Genomic DNA, 26,009 nt, shown 5'->3' with positions numbered 1-26,009 from the left:
TCCCTTCAGGGGCTTCCAGCTGCTCCTGTGGCCTGCATCCTAGAGGGACTGCTGAGCGGCATCAGTCTGGCCCCCTTGAAAGCCTCTTCTCCCAGGAAGCCTTCTGTGCCTCCCCCCACCCCATAGCAGTTACAAGCTCCAGGCAGGGGCTGTACTTCCAGCCCAAGGGCCCGCAACAGACTCGCTCCAGGAGCCAGAGTTGAGAAGATAGCCCAGTTTTTGTGGGGGTGGGGTCAGAAGACCCCTGTGGACTTCGGGTCCCTAACCGCCAAGACGACCGCCAGCCCTGGAAGGGACCCTGCTTGCTGGAGGGGGGCTGATGTTTGCAGACAAGGAGCCCTTGGTATTGACCCCGGATGGGTGGGGGGGGGGGGGGTGGCGGCGCGAGGTTACCCCGGCAGAGGGCAGCACGGTGATGACGGAGAAACGGGACGTGGGGACCTGGTGACCAGGACAGCAGGAAGAGCCTCTTGGGGCAGCTCTCCCCTGGTCCCTTTGAGCGTCCACCACCGTCTTTTACCGTCTTTTATTCCTTGGTCATCCCCCTGTGTCCCCGCCCCAGCCCAGGGTCCGGCCTAGGCGTTCGGCAAGGGTGCGGCCTGGCGACCCCTGCGCCAGCGCGGACTTGGGCACCCAGCCTACGCCGCGGAGCATCTGTTGCCTGGCTGCCCGACCCGCGAGCGGTGCGGAGAGAGGGCAGGGGCGTCGGAGAGGAGCAGCGCCCCCTGCGGCCGGCGTGGAGGCGGTAGGGGCTGCGCGGAGGGGGGACGTTCCCCAAGGAAGGGTCCCAGGCCGCGCCCGCCCCGCGTGGGGGCAGAGCCCTGATTTGTGCAGCAGGCGGCTTCTCCCCCGGGACGGCGAGGAGCGCGGCGGTGGCGCACTGATGGGAGGGGACCTCGGCGGTGACCTCAGGGGCGCCCCACCCCCGGCTCCTGACACCCGGCGGGGCTCGGGCGAGGGGAGGCCGCTTGGCGGCGCCTGCCCCCGCACGCCGGGTTCATTGGAGGCGTGACGGAACCCCCGACGCCCGGGGGCCTGGAGAAGCGCGCGCCGGGTCTGGGCGCGGGCAGGAGCGCCCTCCGCCGCCTTTAAAGCGGGCGCCCCCGGCCGCCCCCCCACCCAGCCCCACCCCGCGGCGCGGCCCCGCCCCCTCATGCATATGCAGGTACGCGGGTGACGAATGGGCGAGCGAGCTGTCAGTCTCGTCCCGAACTTGTTGGCTGCGGGCGCCGGGAGCGCGGGCGCGCAGAGCCGAGGCCGGGACCCGCCGCCGCCGCCGCCGCCGCCGCCGCCGCCGCCGCCGCCGCCGCTGCCGCCGCCGCCGCCGCCGCGAGGAAGGGAGCCGGGCTGGAGAACCGCTGCCTGCGAGCCGGAGCCGCCGCCGCCGCCCCGCGCGCCCGCCGCCCAGGCCCGCGTCCAGGCCGGCGCCCGCATCGCCGCCCCGACCCCGCCCGCCACCGCCGCCGCAGCCGCTGCAGCCGCCGCCGCCGCTGCTGTTGCCGGCGCTCGGAGGGCGGGCAGGCGGGCTCGGGGGGGGGGGGGGGCCGGCGCGGGCCGGGGCGGCGGGCGCGGCGCGGGGGGGATCCGGGGCGGCGATGCGGGCGCAGGCCCGGGGGCGACTGCCGGGGCGGCTGCTGCTGCTGCTGGCGCTCTGCGTGCAGGTGAGCGGGGGCCGGGGGGCGCGGACGGGGCGCACCGGGCCGCCCCTCGGGGCCGGGCGGCACCGCTGCGGGCGCCCGCTGTTAGCAGCCCTCGAGGCTGCGCGGCGCGGCGGGGGTTCCGGGCGGGTCCTCCACCCCCCGCGCCCGGGCTCCCCGACCCCGGCCCGCGCCTCCACGCGCTCTCCCTCTGCCTTATTTTTAGGCGGCACGGCCCATGGGCTATTTCGAGCTGCAGCTGAGCGCGCTGCGGAACGTGAACGGGGAGCTGCTGAGCGGCGCCTGCTGTGACGGCGACGGCCGGACGACGCGCGCGGGGGGCTGCGGCCACGACGAGTGCGACACGTACGTGCGCGTGTGCCTCAAGGAATACCAGGCCAAGGTGACGCCCACGGGGCCCTGCAGCTACGGCCACGGCGCCACGCCCGTGCTGGGCGGCAACTCCTTCTACCTGCCGCCGGCGGGCGCCGCGGGGGATCGGGCGCGGGCAAGGGCCCGGGCCGGAGGCGACAAGGACCCCGGCCTCGTCGTCATCCCCTTCCAGTTCGCCTGGCCGGTACGTGCCCCCCCACCCCCACCCCTTCCCGGTCCCAGCCCTCCCCTCCTTCGGCGCCTGCCGCCCCTCCGGCACCTGCGGCCGGGCCCTACATGCCGACTGCGCGCACCCGGACGGGGAGGGGCCGGCAGGGGGCGCCGCGCGGCGGGCCGACCCTGGGCGCGTGCTCCGTGGGGCTCCGTCCGCGCCTGGCCACGTGGACGCGCGGGGGTCGCGGCAGGGGCGGGGCGGGGCGGGAGCAGGGTGGCCGCGGCCCGCGTGCGCGGCAGCCTTCGGCGTGTGCCTGCGTCTCCTTGCGCGTGTCTGTCTGGGGAGGGGGGAGGCGAGGCGAGGCGAGGCGCGGCGCGGCGCCCGGGCCCGGGCAGGCCGCGGAGGCATGTGCGCCGCGCGTGCTGGGGCTGGTCTGGGGCAGGCCCTGGCGGAGCTGCCCCGGGCCCGTGGCCAGCCTGCGCCCGCCCTGCTGTTTCCTGGATGCCCGGGGGTGGAGGTGGGGGGCAGCCCTGGCTGGCCCTGGAGGACCCAATGTGCGAGTGTCGGCGCACCCCTGCTGCTGGCCCAAGGACACCCCTGGTGTTGGGATCTTCCTGGCACCGTCTATCTGTGGGCTTTTGGTTTTGTTTTGTTTTGTTTTTAAGGGGGTCAGTGGGGGGCAGGCTGGCTGAAAAGTGGGCTCGGGAATGCTGAGAGGGATGTGGTCCAAACCTGGGGTCTGCTCTGGGGCTGGCAGGCAGGGGGATGTGCCCGAGTAGTTGAGCGAGCCAGCGGAGGTCTCCTGATGCACCAGGTGATTGGTCTGCTTTCTGAAGCAGAGCCTGCCCCCTTCCCCCTTCCCCCTTCCCCCTTCCCCCTTCCCCCACACTCAGGTTGCTGCTGCAGGTCTGGGTGGGGCAGGAATGAGAGAAGGCCCCAGAGAGGTACCCCAGTGTGCAGGAGCTGGTGGGGGCCGGCTGAGGTGGGCTTGATAGAGGGTCTGGGAGCGGGGAGCGGGGAGGGGTGGAGCAGGGTGCCAGGCTGTGACCGAGGGCCCCAGACCGTCGGCCGCACCAGTGTCCATCTGGTGCCCTGGTCCTGGGAGCGATTTGGGGTTAAGGCCGGGCCGGCCAATGTTGGGTCGGTAGGACCTGCCTCTGGGGGCGCTGGGCCCCCTGCCTCACCCTGCTCTGATACCTCGTCCTACGCTCAGGCCAGGCAGCCTTCCCCGCTACCCCATCTCTGCTTCTTTCTGAGCTCCGGCTGGCATAGGAGGGATGGCGGGGGTCCCCTCTAGCCAGGGCCCCGTCCTAGCGTTCCCTGGCTGGCCTCTGGGGTCTCCCTTGACCTTGCGGCCTTGGGTGGGAGCTGTGTCCCTGCTGGAAAAGGCAGGGGCGGGCATGGGAGGGCTCCAGGCGGTTAGGATCTGCTCGGCCCCCTCACCCCCACAGCCGTGCAGCAGGCAGGTCTGAGCAGGGCCCGCAGCCTGTCATCTGCACTTGGGCCTGAGCCAGCGTGGCTCCAAATCGCTACCTGAGGATGTGTTTTCTGCTCGAGTTGGCAGCAGTGGGGGTGGGGGGCAGGGAGGCCTTGGAGGAATGTGGCGGGCCGGCGCGTGTCCCTCATGGCTCTTGGCCCCACGGGCCGGCCAGGGGCGGGATGGGACAGGGCAGGGAGCCCCGGAGCCTGGGCACTGGGTCTTTGGTGTCGTGTCCCTGCCCTTCCTCCCGCTCCGAGCTGGCTCCCTCAGGTGCTCGGGAGGGGACGCGCTCTGAGGTGGCCGGGGCCGTGGGCTCGCTGCATGCTCGCGGGGCGGCTTCCGTGTCTCCGCTCCCCGCCGACAGTGCATCCTGGCCGCCGCGTGCAGCTGGTTTGGTGATGCCAGCGCCCTGGTATTTCCGCTCCGCCGGCGGCAGCCCCGCGGCCACGCTGCCTGGCTCTACTGCAAGTTCGGTTCCGTCCTGTGAGCCGGGGCGCGTTTGGAACCGTATTTGGGTTTCCTTTGGGAGGGTTGCAGCGGGGGCAGGGGGAGGCCCTGCCCAGGACCAGCTTGGACTCTCGGGCATCCTGGAGTAGGGGTGTGAGGAGGGCCTTGAGCGTGGGGAGGTGAGGGAGCCAGCTGCCAGTGCCGCCCCCGCCCCCGGAGACAGGAGGACAGGGAGCTAGTCTGGGCTCCGCACCGCCTCCCCCCCCCGCCCCCCCACCCCATCAAGTTGCCCTGGGCCCGTCCTGAGCCCTTGTGGGCCCTGAGCCGGCCGCGTGGGCCGTGCCGTCTGTAGCGTGTGCTTGCGGGTTGGCGTCGGGCTCGGTGTTTGGGGACGGGTGGGCCCAGGGTTTGGGAGGTGGGGGTAGACCTGCCAGGATGCGGCCCACGCGACCCACGCCTCCCACCAGCCCCCCAGGAGTTCAGTGACTCCTTGTTGTCACTGGTGCCGAGCCCGTGGCGGTCAGGATGGAGGCCACGTTTGGTCACGCGTGCCTGTGCGCGTGTGTGCACGTGTGCCATCTCTGGGTGTGGCCGGGAGCCAGTGCTGGGTTTGGAGGGGCCTGTGGGTGGTGAGCTCAGAGCAGCTGGCTGCCGGAGGGGCCCGTCCTGAGCAAGGGGCCGGCAGGAAGCACACCCCTTCCTACCTGGCCCAGGCCCTGGCACTTGGCACCCCAGAACGCCACCCGTAGGCGTCTCTTGTTGTACACGTCGCGCGTGCAGGGAGGCGACTGTGTGTGGCTCGCTGGAGACGGGCCTGGGGCTGACCCTCGCAGTATAGCCACCTGAGCTCTCGGGCCGCTGCAGGACCCGGTGCGGGGCCTTCCCGCCTGTGAAGTGGGGCGATGGTGGGGTCTCACAAGGTGGGGGGGCAGGGCTGCCCTGTGGGCTCGGGCTCGTGGAAGTCCCCGGGCTGCTCCCTGGCCTCCCTCGTCTCCTCTTCTCCACGGGGAGCCCACAGAAAGAAGGCCAGAGTCCCAGAGGGGCCCTGGTGTGCTCAGGGCCGTGTGTAGGGACTGTGGCCGGTGAGGGAGGGCCTGGTGGGATGTGAATACAGGGCCTGACCCTGCTGCGCCCAACTGCCGCGGGAACCTGTCGTCTGCGTGCTTCCGCCCAGGATTGCAGGCTAGGGTCTGTGTCCGGGAGTACCGCGGCTGCCCTTGGTGGGGAGCCTCCATCCCTCCTGTGTGCCCTGCCCTGAGGACCCGAGGGCTGCCGTGGGCCTACCCCCAGAGCGCGCTGGGGCTGCTGTCTTGAGCCATCCCAGAGGGGACCAGGGGCTTGCTTGGATGACACTCGGCAGGCCGCACCCTGCTCTGTACCTGGTCACCTGCTGGTGTCAGGGGTCTCGTTTGAGGCTTTGGTGTGGGGGCGGCAGGGCGGGGCTTTCAGTGCCCGAGTGCGGGGTAGACCCTGGAGGGGCCGCGCCAGCCAGTGGAGGGCTCGGAAATGGACAGGGGCTTTGTCCTCAGGCTTTGAGGGGGTGGTGGGTTGGGGAGCAACAGGGATGCTGGAGGGCCCGTGGCAGGGCTTTGTGGGGGGCTCTGTCAGCTGTTCTGTGGTGTGTGGACGGGGGTTGGGGAGGGGGGTGCAGGCTGGCCCAGTGAGGGGACGGAGTCAGGCTGGCAGACAAGCCTTTCTAATCTCCAGGCCTGAGCTGGGGTCCCCATCCCCAGACCCCGGGTGGGGAAGGCCTGACTGGTGTCAGCACGTCAGGGGCTTTGCTGCGGGGATCTCACAAGGTCCATGTGACACGGCACTGGGAGACCCCAGGCTGCCAGCGACCTTCACGGTGGGGGACTGCGGGTGGGGCAGGTGGGGCGCAGCCAGGCAAGGTGTGGAGTGTGGATGTCTGAGTTGCTGTGTGGGGTGGACCTGTGGTCCATTTCTCCGGCCTCGCCTTGGGGGAAGGTGGCCCCCTCCCCCTCTCCTTAGGGACAATGGCGGCAGAGGCCTGGGCCTCTCCAAGGCTCAGGTTTCAGGAAATGTATCTGTGCTTAGAGCTCCTGGCGCCGGCTCCATGGGGGGGGCTGGGTTGCTGATGCGGGATGCTGCGGGAAGAAACCAGTGCCGGCCTTTCTTGGCCACGGGGTGTGGTCCGTAGGTCCCGTGTCTGCCCTGTGCCATTCCCATGCCTTTGGGCTGCTGCCCTGTCAGCCCCGTCTGAGGGTCAGACGAAGGCTTTGGGCCTGGCCTTGGGGGTCTGAGCTGGGGAGGGGTAGTCAGATGGCCGGGCCGGGGGTCTACCTGTGTGGTGCAGGTGGGTCAGGGCAGTCCTTTGGGAAAGGGTGTGGTGGGGCCTTCGGGGACTAGGGCCAGGTAGGCGGATGGGCCTCTTGGGGCCAGGCAGGCAGGTGGCCCAGCTGAGGCTGGCCTGGGAGGAGGGACGGGGGCTCTCTGACTGCTTGCTCGGGGCCCCCCTCCCGTCCTAGCTGCCACTGCCCAGCCCTCATCGTCTCTGCCCCATCCCTGGAACCACGGGAGACCTTATGAGCCTCTGGCTTGGACCTATCGACTCTCCTGTTCTCCGGGGACTTGGGTGACAAAACCCTGTCCTGGCTCACACTGCGCGTGTCAGGAAGCACGGGGACGAGAGGCTGCCGTTGGCACTGGGGAAACTGAGTCTTGGAGGCCAGCCCCGTAGAGGGGAGGAGGCTGGGGGCCCGGCACCGGGGGAGGTGTGGGTGCTGTCCCGCCTGCTGGCTCAGGTTCTCTCTGGATGACTTCCTGTTGTCCGTGCGCAGGGAGCCCAGCTGGCGGGCGGGTACGCATCCCTGTGGGAGCAGGTAACTGGAGCCCTGGGCGCGGACGAAGGTGGTGGTAATCCTACCTGAGCTTCTGGCGTGGGGGCTCTGGGGAGCCAGGAGGAGCCCCCTGCTCACCTGGAGCCCAGGTGCTCGTCCTGCTGGTGGACTTGACCTGCAGCGGTGGTCACAGCCCCCCCCCCCCGCCCCCAAACCGGCCTGTCCTCTCGTGCCCAGCCTGTGGCTCCCTGCCCCTGCCTGCGCCCACCCTCACAGCCCACTTGGCACAGTGGCCAGAGCAGTCACTCTAGCCCTGCCGGGCGGTCTGTGGCCTCCCTGCCCCCTCCGGCAACCGCTCGTTTCTCTCGGCATCGGCGCCCGAGCCGGTACCGGGGTCTGTGACTAAGCGCAGCCTGATACCCCGTGTTCGCGCCCCTGCTCTCCCAGCCCCGCGGGCCTACCGTGCGCTTCCTCCTGCTCAGGGTGCTTCCTGATTGTCTGCGGCCTCAACCCCAACATCTCCATTTCCACAGCCTGCCCTGACCCCTGTTTAGAACAGCACCCCGCCCCTGGGTCTCTGCTGACTCACCCATTCGTAGTAGGTCCGTGCCTGGTGCATGCTCGATGGATGAATGAATGAATGAATGAATGAATGAATGAGTTGGGTGGAGTGAGGTCTAGGAAGAGCTGGGTACTCTAACTGTCAGCAGGAGTGGAACGGCCAGGGGAAGGCTGGCCCGAGGGTGGCATTCTAGGCAGAGGGAGGGAGCTGTGTGTACCAAGGTCCAGGGGCAGGGTGGGCAGGCTGAGGTGGAGGCAGGGCAGGGGCTGGGTGGTTGGGAAGAGGGCAGGAGTCACGGGGAGCCCCAGGAGGGCTCTGAGCATTGGGAAGACACACAGCCCTGGGGGTCATCGGGGCTCCCGTGGATGGGAGTGTGGAGGCCCCAGTGGCTGCCGGTAGCTGGCTTGATGGAGGTTGGTAGTGGGCACGGGGAGTGGGTTTAAGGGAGACTCCAAGATGTGGGACCGAGAGCCTAGTGACAGCCCAATGTGGGCGGAGAATGTTCTAAAGGGGTGGAGGACGGCTCCTGGGTGGGTGTGAGGTCCCGTGGGGCATCCAGGAGGCTCTGCTCAGGGCAGAGTCAGCAGTGTAGGTAAGGCTGGGAACAGCTGGGGGTGGTGCGGCCTCTCTGGAGGGACAGTTGCGGGCCTAGAGTGGGGACGAGGAGAGGGTCCCCGAAGGAGGGCTGTGCCCCAGGGAGGCAGAGGCTGTGGGGGTGGCTGGGTGTGGCAGGCAGTCGGAGCGGGGCCGGGGTCCAGGGAGGCCGGGGTCTGTCTCCGGCCGGAGTGTGCTGACGGGTTGGGGCATCAGCGGGAGGCTGCTGGGCTGGGGGAGCAGCCCACGCGGTGGCCTTTGGCCGTGAGGTGCGTGAGTTCCCCGGCACAGCCAGACCACAGGGGCGCGAAGGTGGGGGGTGCCGAGGGTCGGGATGAGTCTGGCCAATCCCGCGTGGCCCCCCACCTTGGGGGGGAAGCCACCAGCCTGTGGCCACAGAGGCGGCCCTGTGCCACGGGCCCCCAACCCAGGGCAGCCAGGGCTGGATGGAGGGGTGTTCAGCATGTTCATGGCTGGTCTGAAGAGGGCTGAGCAGTGTGCATCCGGGAGCACGGAAGGCCCTGGGCGGGAGGAGCTGGGCCCCTGCGGCTGGAAAGCACACCTGCGCTGGACAAGGGCAGCACTGCTGGGGTCTCTGCTGCCTCCGGTGGAGAGGGTGGGTCCTGAGTTCACTCGGTGACATTACCCGTCACATTGTACTCGAGGACCAGAGGCTCCTGGGAGGAGCGAGTGGGGAGTGACATCCGTGGGCAGTCCCTGAGCCTCAGTCTCCCCATCTGTGCAGTCAGGGCCCCTCCCTTCTGCTCTTTGGATGGGGCAGGTTTGTGGGATGTGTGCCGTTGAACTGTGCACCTGCTGTGGCCTGGGGGCAGCTCCGGCCCCGGTAGAGGAGCAGCTGGGGCGGTGACAGGGCATTGTCCCTCTCGAGTCTCCGCTCGCAGAAGGACCTCATGTTTTGCGGGCCCCAGTGAGGTGCCCAGGGGTGCTCCTGCCCGTGGGACCCTGGTCTGTGTGCCAACTGCCCTGCCCTTCCTGCTGACCCAGCTGGGGTAGCTGGCTAGGTGTGGGCCACTGGGGCTGCAGGAGCCCAAGTCCCCAGAGCCTTCGTGGCCTGGAGGGGCAGCCTCCGCCCCCTGGGTCATTTCGGGGCCTGTTGAGATGTGGCACTAAGCCAGTCCCCAGAGCGGAGGAGTGAGGCGGGGAGGGCGCCGGGGAGGCAGAACCGGGACAGCCCCGGGGGCAGAGCTGGGGCACTGGGGAGGGGAGGTGGCCAGGGCTGGGATGCAGTCGGGTGGGCCCCGCCTGGTCCCTGACTGCCTGCCCCTGTGTCTGCAGCGTTCCTTCACCCTCATCGTGGAGGCCTGGGACTGGGACAATGACACCACCCCGGATGGTGAGTCCTCTGGGAGCCGGGTGGCTGGGGCAGCCAGTTGCCTGCAGGGCCTCCCTCAGGGCACGGGGAGGCTACCCTCTTTAGCCAGATGCGTGTGGCCAGATTCCTGGTCCTCTGCCTGCTGGGGACAAAGACCCATGACCCCGTACCCCAGGGGTCTAGTGTGCTGTCTCCCTCTTTGCCCTGGCTGCTAGAAAGCTGTGCCACATTTGTGATGTGCAGAGCTGTGCCTGGACCCTGACCCCAGTCCTGGCTTCTTCTGTTCTGTTCTCCCGATGAGATGTTTTCCCCAGGGCCATGTCAGGCGCACGGCGGAGTGGGCATCCCTGAGAGGCTCTCTGCATTTGCGGCCCCTCCTCTGCCTTTGTGTCCTGGAACGTGGGGGCTCGCTGGCCCTTCCCTGAGGCTCGCGTGCCGGCCGGCCGGCCAGCCTGTGCATGGGGTCTGTGGACCTTATGGTGACAGGGCAGAGGGCAGGAGCCGTGCAGGTGGCAGGGGTGAGCCGATGTGTTTGTGAGCAGCGTGGGCCTGCACGGTGGGGGGTGACGAGGCCAGCGAGGCCAAAGTCAGGTCACAGGCTGCGTGGGCCCCCGTGAGGATGCTGGCCTTTTCCTAGAGGCAGGATCGCTCAGGCCACCGCGCGTAGGGTGGACTGTCTGGCCAGGGTGGAGGCCCGGGAGGAGGCCGCTGGGTGCCGGGCCCAGGGGCGGCCTGTGGGGCGAGTGGGGCCCTGGCCACTCCGAAGGTAGACGTCGAGAGAGAGAGAGGGTGGGGTCGGGATGGCCCGAGGAGCAGGCGGGACGGAGGGCCATCGCTGGGATGGACGCTGTGAGGGTGATGTCGCGAGGGCCCTCGGGTCCCCCGTCTGCCCGGAGGGCCCGGGCTCGGGGCAGTGGTCGGTGGGGACCGGGCAGGTGTGGGGACGGGTCGGCCGGGCACCTTGGCCAGACGGGCTCAGTGGGCTGTGGACTGTGAGGCCAGAGCGGGAGTGCTCCCCAGGCCCTTGAGTGGTGCAGCGGGAGGGAGAGTGAGGTGCCTGGGGCTCCCGAGCCTTTCATTGTGGAAAACCCCAAATCGGAACAGAGCGTGTGCCCACGGCTGTCAGCCTGCCCCCTCACCCCCTTGTGGCTTAATTGGAAGTGAGGCCCAGCTGTGGGGTCACGGGACCCACGTGTGTCTCAGGGGCGGGAGAAGCTTTGTGTTAAGACGGTGTGGGGGGCGGCGGGGGGCGGGGGGGGAGCGAACCCTCGACAGGGAGGGCAGTCCAGCCGGCCCCGCCCCTGCAGAGCTGTGGTCCCCCCTCGGCCCCGCAGCCCCTGCGGCGGCCCGGCCGGCCTCCCCGTGGCCCCTGCTGACTCTGCCGCCCCCCCAAGAGGAGCTGCTGATCGAGCGGGTGTCGCACGCGGGCATGATCAACCCCGAGGACCGCTGGAAGAGCCTGCACTTCAGCGGCCACGTGGCGCACCTGGAGCTGCAGATCCGCGTGCGCTGCGACGAGAACTATTACAGCGCCACGTGCAACAAGTTCTGCCGGCCGCGCGACGACTTCTTCGGCCACTACACCTGCGACCAGTATGGCAACAAAGCCTGCATGGACGGCTGGATGGGCCAGGAGTGCAAGGAGGGTGAGTGCAGGCCGGGCGGGCAGCACTTGAGGGGCACGCGGGCGCGGGGGGGGGGGGGGGGGGGGTGCGGCGAGGGGGCAGCCCGTCGGGGCGCCGGGCGGAGGGCTGCAGGGTGCGGGCTGGCGGTGGGGCCGGCCTCGGCCGGCACCTCTCACGTCCTCTCTGTTCACAGCGGTGTGTAAACAGGGGTGTAATCTGCTCCACGGGGGGTGTGCCGTGCCCGGGGAGTGCAGGTAAGTGCTTGGGGGCGACGGCGGTCCAGCAGGATGTCAGGGACAGAGCCGATGCCACGCGTGTCCGCGAGCCTGGGTGCCTGTGTGCTCCTTCAGGATCCCGTGGCAAGGGGCCTGTGGCAAGGGCCCGAAGACGGGTGCCCTCAGCACAGGAGGCGCACAGGGCACCGGGGCTCATGCTTGTGGCTGTGCAGGTGTCCCGGAGTGGATTTGAGGTGGGGTCTGAGAAGACGAGTCGGGGGCTGGGGGGTGGGGGGGGCGCAGGGCTTCCAGCCAGAGTTGCTGAGCAAGGGAGCTGCCGTGACTGAGGCCGCCGGCCTTGGGCAGAGCCGGAAGGGCAGAGAACGGGAGGTGGCGTTGGGGGCGGTGTCTCTCCTGTTCCGGGAGACACCGCCAAAGCAGAGGGATGGATGTGGAGAGACCCAGCCTGACACGCACGTGGGGAGAGACACGTCGTAGCACACGCAGGACAAGCTTGAGGGTCTAGGGCACCAGGACGGGACACAGGACGGGCTGGGGGGTCTCGGGGGCACCAGGACGGGACACAGGACGGGCTGGGGGGTCGCGGGGGCACCAGGACGGGACACAGGACGGGCTGGGGGGTCACGGGGGCACCAGGACGGGACACAGGACGGGCTGGGGGGTCACGGGGGCACCAGGACGGGACACAGGACGGGCTGGGGGGTCTCGGGGGCACCAGGACGGGACACAGGACGGGCTGGGGGGTCACGGGGGCACCAGGACGGGACACAGGATGGGCTGGGGGGTCGTGGGGGCACCAGGACATGGCACAGGATGGGCTGGGCATCGAGGGGGCCCCAGGAGAGTGAGAGATCCCGTCAGCCTCCTGCAGACAGGGGAAGCCAGGGACAGGGTCAGGGGGCTGCAGGCAGGCAGAGGGGCGGGGGGGTGGGGGGGGCGGGAAGGCCGGAGGGCCCGGGGCCTGTGACTTGGAGGGGGCGTAGGGCATAGAGCAGGGCCCTGGTACGGCGTGTGAGCGAGGGTGGGCGCAGAGGTGCACGGGCAGCCTGGGAGCCGGCTGTCCAGGTGGACGTACTCAGGGAGCCCCCGGGAGGGGCTGCCAGTTGTGGGCCGAGTAGGTGGGTCGGGGTGAGGGTGGCCCTGCCCTGGCTGCAGGGTGCATTGACCCCAGGACCTCACTCTGGGGGCAGGTGTGCTGTCACGTGCGTTTCGTAGACAAGGATGTTGAGCATGGAGAAGTCACTTCCCAGGTCACCCAGTGTTGAGTCTGCACAGGAGGGTGCGGTTTGAGAGCTGGCTGGCTCAGGAGATGGAAAAGGGGGGACCCCTCTGTGTGTCCTGTGGGGGTTCCAGCCCGGGAGGCGGTGTGAGGAGAGCCCGGAGGGTCCCAGGGCAAGGGGGGGGGCAGGCCCCCCGCCCCGCCAAGCCGTATCCTGGGTCCGCCTGGGGCAGGGCCATGCCCTGCAGCCCTGCCCTCTGGCCCGTGTGATGGGTGTGAGCATGGGGACCGTGGGCAGGCCAGTCCACGGGGAGGGGTGCGGCCGGGGTGCAGCAGGGCTGCCCCCTGGTGCCATGCACCGCCTCGATGCCACGCCAGCAGCCCTTGGTGGCCAGTGACCGGGCGACCAGGGTGGGAGGGAGGTGGGAGAGAAGTGGATCTTTTGCCACCCCCTCCTGCTGCCCTGGGCCGTGGGGAGCAGCAGGTGAGCCCCCCACCACCCCTGTGGGTGGAGCGCAGCTGCCGCTGGAGGCTCAGGGCTCAGGTTTCAGTGCAGGACGCCCCCCCCCCCCCCCCCCCCCACCGGATGCTGCGGGAATGGCTCTGCCTTCCTGCCGCCTCCTCCCTGGGCTTCTGGAGCCACAGGCCAGGGAAGCCAGGGAGGGTGGGGCCTGGTGAGCGCTGCCCCACCCAAGGCTGAGAGCACATCCTCCTCGGGACCTGCGGGGTCCTTCCTGGCGGGTGCCCCGCCCGCAGCCCCGGTCCCCTCTCGTCACCTGTAGGTAGGGAGGATTCTGGGTGAGGACGTGCAGCCCGTGCGTGCACGGGCCCTCCTGGCAAGTGGGGGGCTGGGCGGTGGAGCCCCTCTTTCCAGCCTGGGTTTCCCCGTGTCTTGCCTGCTGAGCCTGTCGGCATCCCTTGGCGGTGGGGCTTGTGGGCAGCTCGGGAAAAGGCCACCACTCCTTCCTTTACAAAAATAAACTCACATGGCAGGTGCCAGCACGGAGGGGACGTTGCCTCGATGACCGTGCCGTGACCTTCCTGTTCTGGGAAGGGGGCCCCCGGGGGGCCTGTCCAGAGCCTGGAGGGTAGCCCGCTGATCCCCGGGGTGCACTGCGGGACAATGGGCTCTTTCTCCTGACTGCAGTGCCCCCAAGTCAGGCTCAGCTCTGGCGGGGCCACACCTGGGATGGGACTGCACTGGTGGCCTGGGTGGCCTCTGTGCCCCAGCCGCCTGCCTCTCCTGAAGGACTTCCCAGAGAGAGCGCTGGCCCATAGCTGAAGGCGGGGCTAGGCCTGGGGTCGTGGCCTTGGAGCCAAGAGGCCTCTCTGGGCTGTTTGCCAGGAAGCGGGTGAGTCCTCCTGGGTCAGGAACTGCTCTGAATCTGAGCGTGGCCTCTCGCACTGCTGGCTCGGGGCCGGGGGTGGGCCTCTGCATCCCCCATCTGTGAGATGGGTCTTCGATAGGCTTTTGCTGGCAGAGAGGTTGCTGCCCTTGAGTTGCAGGTGAGGTCACACGCTGTGCCCGGGGTCTCGCCGTCGGGGGGGGGGGGGGGCTGAGCCTGGAGCTCTCCCCTGGTGTCCCAGCAGCCTGCCTGGCCCCGGGTGCCGCCCAGCCTTGGCAGCTCCTGGAGCGCTTGAGCTGGCACCGTGGCTCCTGGGGTCCCCGCAGGGCCTTCCTTTCTCAGCGCCTGCTCTTGGGGCCCTGCTCAGGGGTGAGTCCCAAAATAGCTCGGGGGGGGGGGGGTGGGGGGAGTGGCTGGGCAGCTGCGGCCGGCCATCCGAGGCCAGCGGCCGGGAAGTGCCCGTGACGGTGCGGGCTGGCTGGCGGGCCGTCACCCCCGCCCGGCGCGGGGCCTGCCTCGATTCAGAGGCCGAGGCCGCCGGCCCCCCGGGGGTGGCCCACGTGACCGCGCCCACGTCCGGGCCTCCCCCGCAGCGGCCACGGCTCCTGGAGTCCACCCTCCCCCACCGGGCCTCGTGCCTCTCGGCCTAATGCAGGTGCAGCTACGGCTGGCAGGGGCGGTTCTGTGACGAGTGCGTCCCATACCCTGGCTGTGTCCACGGCAGCTGTGTGGATCCCTGGCAGTGCAATTGTGAGACCAACTGGGGCGGTCTGCTCTGCAACAAAGGTAGCTGGGCGAGCGGGGGCAGGCTGGGTGGGGCAGGCGGGGCCGAGGCGGGGGGGCCTGTCCTCTGAGTGCCCTACCCTTGCCTCCAGACCTGAACTACTGCGGCAGCCACCACCCTTGCACCAACGGGGGCACGTGCATCAACGCCGAGCCCGACCAGTACCACTGCGCCTGTCCCGATGGCTACTCGGGGAAGAACTGTGAGCGGGGTGCGTCAGGGGCCAGCTACGGGCTTCGGGCGGGTGCCCGGGGAGCCTCGCGGGCCCCGTGTCTCTGATCTCTCTGCAGTAGGCATCCCCCGACCCCCACCCTGGGGCCTCGGGGAGGAACCCTCGTGGAAGGGCGGGGGGCCTGGGCTGCCGGCCTCCCCCAACCCCCCGCCTTCGGTTCCCCGTGCAGCCGAGCACGCCTGTGCCTCCGACCCGTGTGCCAACGGGGGCTCTTGTCACGAGGTGCCCTCTGGCTTCGAATGCCACTGCCCATCAGGCTGGAGCGGGCCCACCTGTGCTCTCGGTGAGTGCCCCCGCTCAGATGGGTGGGGCTCCCGCCTGGCACCTGGGGGCATCTGAGAGTGGGGGTGGGCTGGCACTCCAGGGCGAGGTGGGGTGGTTGAGTCCGCACGTGCAGTTGTGGGCCTGGTGGTCAGGAGAGGAGTGACAGGAACACCGGGGCCCAGAGCCCCGCCACCTCCCCACGTGGCCCACACCCCCACACGCTCCCTCCGTCCCTCTGCAGACATCGACGAGTGTGCCTCCAACCCCTGCGCGGCAGGGGGCACCTGCGTGGACCAGGTGGACGGCTTCGAGTGCATCTGCCCCGAGCAGTGGGTGGGGGCCACCTGCCAGCTGGGTAAGCGGCCCACGGGGCCCTCGCGTACATGGACTGTGCTCCGTGCATGTGGCTGTGGCTGCTGGTGCTGCTGGGGCTGCGGGGGCCAGGTGTGGGGCCGGTGGGGCTGAGCCCCTTCGCTCCCCCTTGTCTCCTTCACAGACGCCCATGAGTGTGAGGGGAAGCCGTGCCTTAATGCTTTTTCTTGCAAAAACCTGATTGGTGGCTATTACTGTGATTGCGTCCCGGGCTGGAAGGGCATCAGTGCCACATCAGTCAGTATGGGCGGGTGGGTGGTGCCAGGTGGGCGGGGCTGCGGAGATCCCGGACCCTGCTCGTGACCCCGCCCCTTGTCCCCAGACATCAAGGACTGTCGTGGGCAGTGTCAGCACGGTGGCATCTGCAAAGTAAGACGCACACCCGTGGCGGAGGCCGAGGGGAGGGGGGCGGGCAGGAACTGCCCTGGGGGGTGGCCTCTGGAGGCTCACCGACCCCTGCTTTGCTCACCCTGCCCCAGGACCTGGCGACCGGCTACCAGTGTGTGTGCCCACGGGGCTTCGGCGGCCGGCACTGTGAGCTGCAGCTGAACTCGTGTGCCAGCAACCCCTGCCATGGTGGCCTCTGTGAGGACCTGGGGGACGGCTTCCGCTGCCGCTGCTCCAAGGGCACCTCGGGGCCGCTCTGCGAGGTGAGGCCTGGGGCGCGGCCCCGGGGGCTTCAGGGGCATGCCATCATCCCAGGTCACCCAAGCGTGTGGGACAGGCCGCAGTTGGGCTGCATGCAGCTCTGGACAGAAACCCAGCCTCGGAGCCTTGGGTGGGGCCGGGACGGTGGTGGGGGGGGGGGGGGGTGGTCGTAGGGTCACTACCTGTACTGACAAGTGTCTCCTGATGGGGCGGGCCCGGGTTCTCTGCCTGTCTACCTGTCACTGTGACGGGAATGATCTTCATGTGACAGAGGAGCCCTGGGTGGGATGGGGTGCCCCAGGGCGTGCGGGCCCGCACTGTCACGTGTGTCTGAGCAGGGGTGGCTGACATCCCTGGTGCCTCATGACCCCGCCTTGCCCTGACCTGCCCTGGCCTTTGGGGCTACAGAGGCGCCAGGGGCAGGTCTCCTGACTGGCGGGCCTCCTAGGGCCCCTGGTACAAGTCCCGCCTGTACTGGTGGAGCCTGGTGATGACGCTTTTGGGAAAGACCCACAGACTGGGCTCGGCGTGGCTGTGGTGGCTCTGGAGGGGGTCAGGAGCCGGCCTTCCTGCCAGCAGGAGGGGTGAAGCCGGATGCTGCCTGGCGAGGCAGAGGAAGCGGGCCGCCCTGGAGGCGAGGGCGGTAGGAGGGGCCTGTAGCCTGCAGGTGTTTCCGTCCAGCTGACTGGCCTGGACAGTGTCGGATGGGCGGTCCTGCGGGCTCCGGCAGCGGACGCCTGGGTGTGCAGGCCGAACAGGGCCTGGGCCTCCGGGATTCTTCGGGGGGATACGACGCCTGGCTGTCTCCCAGGTGAGGGCCCAGCCTCCACAGATGCTCCCCGCCGTCCCCACAGGTAGACGTAGACTTCTGTCAGCCCAGCCCCTGCCAGAACGGAGCTCGCTGCTACAACCTGGAGGGCGACTATTACTGCGCATGCCCTGACGACGTGGGCGGCAAGAACTGTTCTGTGCCCAGGGAGTCGTGCCCGGGCGGGGCCTGCAGAGGTGGGGCGGGGCCTGCGGAGGTGGGGCGGGGCCTGCGGAGGTGGGTGGGGTGGGGTGGGGCCTGTGGTTTGCGGGGGTGGCGGGCACACTGACCTTCTCCCATCTGCTGCAGTGATCGATGGGTGCGGGTTTGAGTCGGAGTCCAGAGTGGCGGGCAGGGCCCCTTCTGGTGTATGTGGTCCCCACGGACACTGCGTCAGCCTGCCTGGGGGCAACTTCTCCTGCGTGTGCGACAGCGGCTTCACGGGCGCCTACTGCCATGAGAGTGAGTGGCCGCGGGCCGCGTTGGGCGGGGCGGGCCGGCAGGGACCTCCCCTCCGCCCCCCCCCCCCCCCCCCCCCCAGCTGACTGCCGCCTCCCGCAGACATCGACGATTGCCTGGGGCAGCCGTGCCGCAATGGGGGCACGTGCATCGATGAGGTGGACGCATTCCGCTGCTTCTGCCCCAGCGGCTGGGAGGGCGAGCTCTGTGACACTAGTGAGTAAGCCCCCCGCCCCCGCCCTCCTCCCAAGGGTCGGCAGCTCACTCAGTGGTGCCCAAAGGGGCCTCTGTGTGGGGTGGGTGGGGGGCTCCACGAGTGCTTCCGACCCGCCCCCGCCCCTCTGTCTCTCCCGGGCCACCTCCGCACACCCCCACGCTCTCCCTGACCCTCCCTGAGCGCCGGCGACCCCCGCTGACCGGCGTCCTCGCCCCCAGATCCCAACGACTGCCTTCCCGATCCCTGCCACAGCCGCGGCCGCTGCTACGACCTGGTCAACGACTTCTATTGCGCCTGTGACGACGGCTGGAAGGGCAAGACCTGCCACTCGCGTGAGTGCCCGCCGGGCCCCTGCCGCGCTGGGGTCTGCCCGCCGCCCTGGGCACTCCTACTGAGCGGCCTGTGTGCCCACAGGCGAGTTCCAGTGTGATGCCTACACCTGTAGCAACGGTGGCACGTGCTATGACAGCGGGGACACCTTCCGCTGTGCCTGCCCCCCGGGCTGGAAGGGCAGCACCTGCAACATAGGTGAGGAGGCAGGGCTGCGGGCGCGCTGGGCCTGGCCCCGCCCCTGGGCCTGCTCCTAGCCCCGCCCCTGGTTCCGCTTCCAGCTCTGCCTGGCCTGGCCAGGTCAGGGACGTGAGTGGACGCCTCGTGCCTGCCCAGATCAGATGACAAGGTTCTCTTCTTTTCCTTCTTCGCAGCCGAGAACAGCAGCTGCCTGCCCAACCCCTGCGTGAACGGGGGCACCTGCGTGGGCAGCGGGGACTCCTTCTCCTGCATCTGCCGGGACGGCTGGGAGGGCCGCACCTGCACGCACAGTGAGCTCGTGGGTGGGGGCCGCGGGGAGTGGGCGGAGGCCTGTGGGGTGGGAGCCCGCCTTTGCCCCAAAGCCCTGGTGCACCCCGGGACCTGCAGTGTCACTTTTGGCCCCCCACCCCCAGCTCGTTAGCCTTGCCCCCGATCCCCATGTGTCCTGGTGGGGGTCAGCCTGCCGCTCTCTGAGGCATTCTCCCGGGCAGGCTCCTCTGTGACACCTCTTCCTGGCCCCGCTGCCCTGGCCCCAGTGCCCTCGGCCTGCTGGCCTTGTCCAGTGGGCTGGCCCAGGGGGTGCTGGGGGGTGGATGCAGTGCTGACCTTCCTCTCTTTCCTCAAACACAGATACCAACGACTGCAATCCCCTGCCTTGGTGAGTGGCGGCCCTGGAGGCTGGCTGGCCCAGGGGCGCTCGGCCTGCCGGGGGGGCCCCCCTGACGCCCGCCCTCTCCCCTGCAGCTACAACGGTGGTGTCTGCGTTGACGGGGTCAACTGGTTCCGCTGCGAGTGTGCCCCTGGCTTCGCGGGTCCCGACTGCCGCATCAGTGAGGGCCCTGGGGCGCCTGGGCGGGTGGGGACTGTGGGGCCCCAGCCCTGGGAGCTCCTCCCAGCCTGGCCCGGGTGTCGGGAGTCCGGGGCCACAGTATCCGTGAACCGGAAGGACGGCACGACCGGTCACTTTCTGCCCTCGTTCCGGGCCTCAGTCGCATGTGTCTTGCTGGCAGGCCCCCCCTTTGCTCACCCCCGTGCCAGCAGCTGGGGCTGCTCTGTAAGGGGCTGGTTCCCCAGAGGCTTCTGTCCACCTCGGTCCAGAGGCGAACGGAGGACGACGGTGCTCGTCAGAGCCGGGCCGATGTGATGGTGCCGGGGCCAGGCCCAGTACAAAGGCCCCACAGGGCGAACCAAGGCCCGAGCTGGCGGGGTGGGGGGGGGAGGGGGGCTCCTCTCCCGGCCCGGGGGTCCTCCTGGGCCCTGTGTGTGGGCACTGGCCCCCTCACTGCCTCCTGAGCCTGGCCACTTTTCCCTGCAGATATCGACGAGTGCCAGTCCTCGCCTTGTGCCTACGGGGCCACGTGCGTGGATGAGATCAACGGCTATCGATGCAGCTGCCCGCCAGGCCGGGCCGGCCCACGGTGCCAGGAGGGTAGGTGGGGGGCACCTTGCCCAATGGGGTCATGCCAGGTCGGGACGTGGATGGACGTGGCCTCCCAGGGCCAGCCTGCTGACGACTCCAGTTTTTTTCTCCTCAGTGATTGTCTTTGGGAGGTCCTGCTGGTCACAGGGCGTACCCTTCCCGCACGGGGGCTCCTGGGTGGAGGATTGTAACAGCTGCCGCTGCGTGGACGGTCGCCGGGACTGCAGCAAGGTATGGGGGTGCCCCCAGAGCTTCCCCGACCGGCCTGCTGTCCCGGTACCCCTGGCCCAGGGGACGCTGTCACCTTTCTGTAGTAACACTGACGTTCTGCCCGTGAGGCCACGGTGCTGGTGCTGGGGCTGGAGAGCCGTACTCCCCACCTCTGCTGGGCCTCCTGGGAGGAAGGTCTTCCCTCTTGACGTGCAACTGGGGACACTGAGACTCTTTTTAGGTTCCAGAAGCCCCCAGCATGGGCCTTGCCCAGCCTCATTCTTCTTAGGGCCCCCCTGTTCCGGTGGGGGTCCTTTCTGGTTCTGCGTTCGTCCTGGGAGGCCGTGGCGGGGCAGGGCACAGCCCCGGGCCTTGCTGGTCCCAACCGCGTCTTTCTTTCCTGCACGGTGCCCGTGTCTGTTTGCGGGTCCTCATCTGCGTGCCCCCGTGTCTGTCCTTCTGTGTGCCTGCCTGACCCAGGTGTGGTGCGGGCGGAAGCCTTGCCTGCTGGCCGGCCGGCCCGACACCCTAAGCGCCCAGTGCCCGCCAGGGCAGCGGTGCCAGGAGAAGGCCCCCGGACAGTGCCTGCAGCCACCCTGCGCGGCGTGGGGCGAGTGTGGCGCCGACGAGCCCCTGCTGCCCAGCACCCTGTGTTTGCCGCGCTCCAGCCACTTGGACAACAACTGTGCACGCCTCACTTTGCACTTCAATCGAGACCAAGTGCCCCAGGTGAGCGGTCCGGTCCCGGAAGGCGGGCGCCCCGGGCATCTGCACAGCCCCGACGTCTCCGTCCTCTCAGAGCGGCCGCTCAGAGGGCCCGAGCGACCGCTCGCTCAGGGATCCTGGCCCCACGGGGTCGGACGACAGAGGGGGTTGAGCCAGGAGACCGGGAAGGGGGCTCAGGACGGGTGAGGCCCCCTCCCCGCCCTGGGTCTGTATCTGGAGCCGCTGCTGGCAGGCGGGTGAGTGAGGACTGGGCGCCTCCAGGCCCCCCCGCCACCCCGGCCCCGACTGCCGGCGGTGGGCGCAGGAGGGGACTGGGAAGCCAGCTCCCTCCGGGACCCCCCGCGTCCCCGCCCTCCTCCTTGTGGGGCCGTGAGCTGTGACCTGCCTGCCACGCGCCCGTGGGGCAGCCTCGGTCCCCAGCCTCCGGGATCCCCCTCATGTGCCGCTTGTCTCTCTGCCCAGGGCACCACCGTGGGCGCCATCTGCTCCGGGATCCGCGCCCTGCCCGCCACAAGGGCGGTGGCCCGTGACCGCCTGCTGGTGCTGCTCTGTGACCGGCCGTCTTCTGGGGCCAGCGCAGTCGAGGTGGCTGTGGTGAGCACCGGGCAGATGGGGTGGCCGCCCCTGCCCGCTTTCCCCTTCCCAGGGTCCCACCCTGTCTGTTGTCTGGAGGTGCTGGGTCCGAGGGCCCAGGCCAGGCTTGCCCTCAGGTGCAGGGGACAGGGGCTGATACGCACACTCAGGAGTCCGTCCCGGCGCAGCTGTGTGTTGTGGGAGCCGGGGCCCTCGTGTGCCCTCGCGGGGGCTGACGGGTAGCCTGCACAGCCAGGCTGGCAGCGGGAGGGGCCTGAAGGGGCAGGAAGAGCCAAGAAGCAGCTCCAGGTTGGGGGTCAGTGGGGTCAGCTGTTCCATCTGTGGAACTGGAGGAAGGGTCTGCGGGCGAGGGGTGCTGCCCCCTGGGGCCTCGAGAGAGAGCTAGGTGGAGGTCCTAGGAGGCCGGGCTCAGCTGCAGAAGCAGGTTCCGGGAGCCTGCCAGGCACCAGCTGTCAGCCCCAGGGATTTTGGAGGCAGCGCGGGTGGATGGGCGGCTGGGATGTCGGACTCGGTTCACGGACTTCTCAGGTCTGGTGTCTGAGGCCGCGGAGGCCCGGGCCCCGGGCAGGGGTCTCTGGAGCTGTGGGCGGCTCCGAGTGACAGCAGATGAGGCCCGGAGGCGGTACTGAGAGGGAAGGCCAGCGGCCAGCGTCCGGGGCGGGCAGCGGTAGGGTAGGACAGCGGGGTTTCTCCCGGGCGAGAGTGAGGGAGCGAGGAGGTCCCTGCAGCTGTGGGCCAAGAGCCCTCCCCTGGAGCCCCGACTCCCAGCCGTGGGGCCGAGTCCGAGAGGCGGGTTGGGTGCCCAGCCGGGCAGGGTCTTAGGTGGTGATGCTCAGGCTTCACTCGGTCCCCTGCTCTGCCTGTGTCGTGTCCCCCAGGGTCTGTGCAGAAAGGGTGCCCCCTGGCTCAGGCCACCCTGGGATGTGCAGTCCGGGCCCCAGGCAGGTATCCCTGGGGCCTTGCTCTGGGCCCGGGGTGGGGATCGGGTACAGGCTGGTAGCCGGGAGCCTCGTGAGGCAGAAGTGGAGGGGGAGACACGGAGAGGAGGCGCAGTAGTTTCCCGGGGTGCTGGCTACTCGGCGCCCTTGGGGTCGTGCAGCGGGCAGCGACGTGTTTGTGGAGCCCTTGAGACCCGGGGCGGAGCCAAGTAGGGCCAGACGCCTTCCTGGGAGGGATGGCCGTCCTTGTTCCAGGTGCGAGGGGGTCGGGGCCCAGCCCACCTTCCCCTGAGCCCGGCAGCTGCGGGCGGCCGGACCGCGCGATTCTCCTCCAGTGAGTCTCCCCACAGGGAGCCCTGGGGGCTCCCGGTCCCCACCCGCGGCCACCGCATGCACCCTGGCGACCGTCCAGGAGCCTCGGCGCTCCCTGGCTCTGCACAGCCCAGGGGCGCGCGGCCCTGGCCCTAGCGGTGAGTGGGGTCTGTCGCGCTGTTTTTGCCGCAGTCCTTCAGCCCCGCGAGGGACCTGCCCGACAGCGGCCTGATCCAGAGCACGGCGCACGCCATCGTAGCCGCCATCACCCAGCGGGGCAACAGCTCGCTGCTGTTGGCGATCACCGAGGTCAAAGTGGAGACGGTGGTCGTGGGTGGCTCTTCCGTGGGTGAGCAGGGGGCCGGGGGGGGGGGGGGGGGGCGGGGGGTGGCTCAGAGGTGGGGCCGGGGGCAGAGGGGGCCGGGGCGGAGCCAGGGGCGGCTCGGGGGGCAGGGCCGGGCAGGGGGTGAGGGGCCGCAAGTTCCCGTGGCCCTCCCCTCCCCTCCCCTCCCCTCCCGGTGGTCCCTCCGCTGCACCTGCCACCCGCCGTCCCAGCCCCCGGGTCCCTCCCCACAAGGCCGGAGCCAGAGGAAGCCCCCCCCCTGCCATTCCCCCCCCCCCCCCCAGCAGCCAGCGGCCCTCTCACGGCCGCACCCCTCCCAGGTCTGCTGGTGCCGGTGCTGTGCGGCGTGTTCAGCGTGCTGTGTCTGGCGTGTGTGGTCGTTTGCGTGTGGTGGACCCGAAAGCGCAGGAAAGAGCGGGAGAGGAGCCGGCTGCCGCGGGAGGAGAGCGCCAACAACCAGTGGGCCCCTCTCAACCCCATCCGCAACCCCATCGAGCGGCCGGGCGTCGGCGGCCACAAAGACGCGCTGTACCCGTGCAAGAACTTCACGCCGCCGCCGCGCCGGGTGGGCGAGCTGCTGCCCGGGCCCGCGGGCTGCAGGGCGGGCGGGGGGGAGGACGACGACGACGAGGAGCCCGGCCGTGCCGAGGGTGACTGCCTGGAGGCCGAGAAGTTCCTCTCCCACAAATTCACCAAAGACCCCAGCTGCTCGCCCGGGAGGCCGGCCCGCTGGGCCTCGGGCCCCAAAGTGGACAACCGCGCGGTCAGGAGCGCCAGTGACTCGCGCCACGCCGGCCCGGAGTAGCGCGGAGGCCGGCCCTCGGGGCCGCGACCGGGACCCTTCACCGGGCGCCACACCACCCGCCAGATGGAAGGAGGCCCAGGCCGTGTGCATAGTTTCTTTATTTTGTGTAAAAAAACCAAAAACCAAAAACAAATGTTTATTTTCTACGTTTCTTTAACCTTGTATAAATTATTCGATGACCGTCAGGCGGAGAACAATGGAGTATTCTCGGATAGTTGCTATTTTTGTAACGTTTCTGTGTGTCGCACTCGCTGTGTGGCAGGAGAGAGCAAAGGGTGTCTGTGTCCTCACCAAATCGTCTGTTCGTTAGCAGAGGTGGTGCACTGTTTACAGAATCTTCCTTATTATTCCTCATTTGGCGTTCTCGGTGGCTCCAGGCCAAAGAGCCAGTGGGACCTGTGGCTGTTGATGTGGCCCATGGCGTTGGTGGGACAACCCACGGCTGTTGGCGTGCCTCATGGCATCGGTGGGACCCGCGGTGACGCAACGGCCCGTGGCCGTCGGTGGGACCACCCGTGGCTCTTGGCGTGGCTCGTAGTTGTTGATGTGGCCTGAGGCTGTCCGTGGGACCCGTGGCTGACGGGGACCCCCTGTGGCTGACAGCGCAGCCCGTGGTTGTCGGTGTGGCCTGAGGCTGTCGGTGGGACCCGTGATGTGCGGCGTGGCCCGTGGCTGTCGGTGGCGCTTGAGGTCAGCAGAGGCCTGCGTTCGGCAGGGCCGGGGCCCCCGGGGGCAGACCCCGGTTGGCTCCCCGGCCGGCCCCTCCCGCCCGCCGACCTCGCCTACTCCTGCCTGGAGCGCTCGCTGTAGAGATCTCTCAACTGTGTTTTCGGAAGTGCCCTTCCCGGCTGCTCTGTTGTCCCTGGGACGGGGGCAGCGTCGAAGCTCACGACAAGTGCCTTCACACGGACTCTCCCCTCGCAACGGTCCGCGTCTGCCGTGGACTCCAGGCTGCTGCCCACCGGCCGGCCCCGGCCCCCCTCCTCGTGAAAGTGCATTTTTGTAAATGTGTACATATTAAATGAATCACTCTGTATATTTGATTTAATAACTTAAACGTTTTGGCCTCCCTTGTTCTTTTCGGTGCTGTTCTTTGTTACCGGGAGTCGGGTGGGGTGGGGCCTCCGCAGGGGAGAGGCTGGGGTGCAGGCTGCGGGTCAGGCCATACGGCCACGGTGGCTGCTGGTGGGATGATGGCCTGGGGGCCGCGGGGTCCCCACGGGCGCCTGGGGCCGGCAGCACGTTGGCATCCCGCGTGGCCCATGTGGGCCCGGCGGAAACTTTCCGGGAAGTGGGGAGACGGGGTGCTTTGCTGAAAAAGCGTTATAAAAGTTTCAAGTTGCTTCTTCATTAAAAGCTGTCAAGGTTTTAAGAAATTACGAATCAGAACTTGCGAGAATGAACACCCGTGGCTGAAAGTCACTCTTGCCTCTTGCTGGGGGGACAGGCGGGAGCTCAGCTTAGTGGCCTTGGGGCTGGCTTGCCGTTCGCTCTCCCCTGAGGGGCGGGCGGTCACTACGTCGAGGAGCAAAGGCGAGAACAGAATTTAGGAGGAAAAGAAGAGAAAGCATGCAGTCTGGGGGAGCCGGCCGGGAGCGGCCACAGCCACTGCTTGCTGGCGACACATGGTTCGGGACGCACGTTCTCCAGCCGTTTCTGTTGTCACGGGCCCTCCAGGCGCCATGTAAGAGACTGTCTCCTGGAGGCCCTCCTGCGTCGTCCCCGTCAGCTCCTTCCCCGTCAGAGGCCAGGTCTGCAGGACACCCTGCTCATGGTCGCCTGCACCCTGGAGGCGTCTGTCCTCCAGATGGTCGTGGGGCAAAGGTCACGCTCCATCCCGCTCTTCGCCAAGGGGTCGGCCCAGGCAGATCGGGCGGGAGGTCTGCTCCTGAGAAGTCACGGTTTAGGCCGGACTTGTGCAGACACGCAGCTCAGGCCCCCAGGTGCCCGGCGGAAACACATGCGAACGGTCTTTGTCCTAGATCTCTAAATGCCTCGTGCGTCAGTCTTCAAGGTCGGTCAGCAGACCACACGGCCCACACCCCAGCACATGGGGTGGGAGGGGGCCTGGCCCTGCAAGCAAGAGCCGTCAGAAACAGCGTGCGGGCGTCAGGTGCGTCCCAGCGCTCACATGGGCTACAAACCACACCTGCTCCCTGGGCTCAGAGAATACCGGGCAGCAATGTTGATGGACAGGCGGGACCTTGAAAACATCTACACTTGGGAGGAGTTGGGAAGCCACAAAGTGCGGCCCGGGCCCTGCCAGCCAGGCCGCGAACGGACTGCCCTCCGCTACCCTGTGGCCTCAGCGGTCTCCACGCACGTGGGGCCTCCTGGTGGGAGCTGGGACGCACCTCCGCATCTACGGCCGGCCCAGCCACGGCCGCCATGAGCTGTGCATCACAGCCCTGATGCGCCCGCTACACCGTGGGTCCGCCTCCAAGCCCCCGGCCCGTGGTGCCGTGTCAGTCTCGACTCCGCACCAGCTACGCGGCGCAAGGAGACAGCGCGGCAGCCGG

General features: G+C 69.1%; 1 protein-coding gene across 3 annotated transcripts; it reads left to right on the top strand.

Annotated features, from left to right (window-relative positions):
* Window positions 1-1,594: 1,594 nt before the first annotated feature.
* On the top strand, window positions 1,595-24,564 carry JAG2 (jagged canonical Notch ligand 2). Of its 3 annotated transcripts, XM_047863614.1 has the most exons (26): window positions 1,595-1,661; window positions 1,864-2,214; window positions 9,365-9,422; window positions 10,796-11,047; window positions 11,220-11,280; window positions 14,483-14,613; window positions 14,703-14,822; window positions 15,013-15,126; window positions 15,349-15,462; window positions 15,604-15,720; window positions 15,802-15,848; window positions 15,959-16,129; window positions 16,982-17,132; window positions 17,245-17,397; window positions 17,497-17,610; window positions 17,830-17,943; window positions 18,026-18,139; window positions 18,316-18,432; window positions 18,773-18,800; window positions 18,887-18,972; window positions 19,458-19,571; window positions 19,678-19,793; window positions 20,253-20,501; window positions 20,961-21,092; window positions 22,535-22,691; window positions 23,006-24,564. In XM_047863614.1, exons 1-26 carry the CDS (start codon window positions 1,596-1,598, stop codon window positions 23,488-23,490), a joined length of 3,732 nt encoding a protein of 1,243 aa, XP_047719570.1. In that variant the 5' UTR covers window position 1,595; the 3' UTR covers window positions 23,491-24,564. The 3 variants fall into 3 exon arrangements, with proteins under 3 accessions (XP_047719570.1, XP_047719569.1, XP_047719568.1); XM_047863613.1 differs by lacking the exon at window positions 15,604-15,720 and having other exon boundaries at window positions 20,961-21,083; XM_047863612.1 differs by lacking the exon at window positions 15,604-15,720.
* The last annotated feature ends 1,445 nt before the right edge of the window (window positions 24,565-26,009 follow it).

The sequence above is a fragment of the Prionailurus viverrinus genome, chromosome B3 (assembly GCF_022837055.1).
Source record: "Prionailurus viverrinus isolate Anna chromosome B3, UM_Priviv_1.0, whole genome shotgun sequence".
Taxonomy (NCBI): Eukaryota; Metazoa; Chordata; class Mammalia; order Carnivora; family Felidae; genus Prionailurus; species Prionailurus viverrinus.
This window is presented reverse-complemented; position numbering and strand designations above follow the sequence as displayed.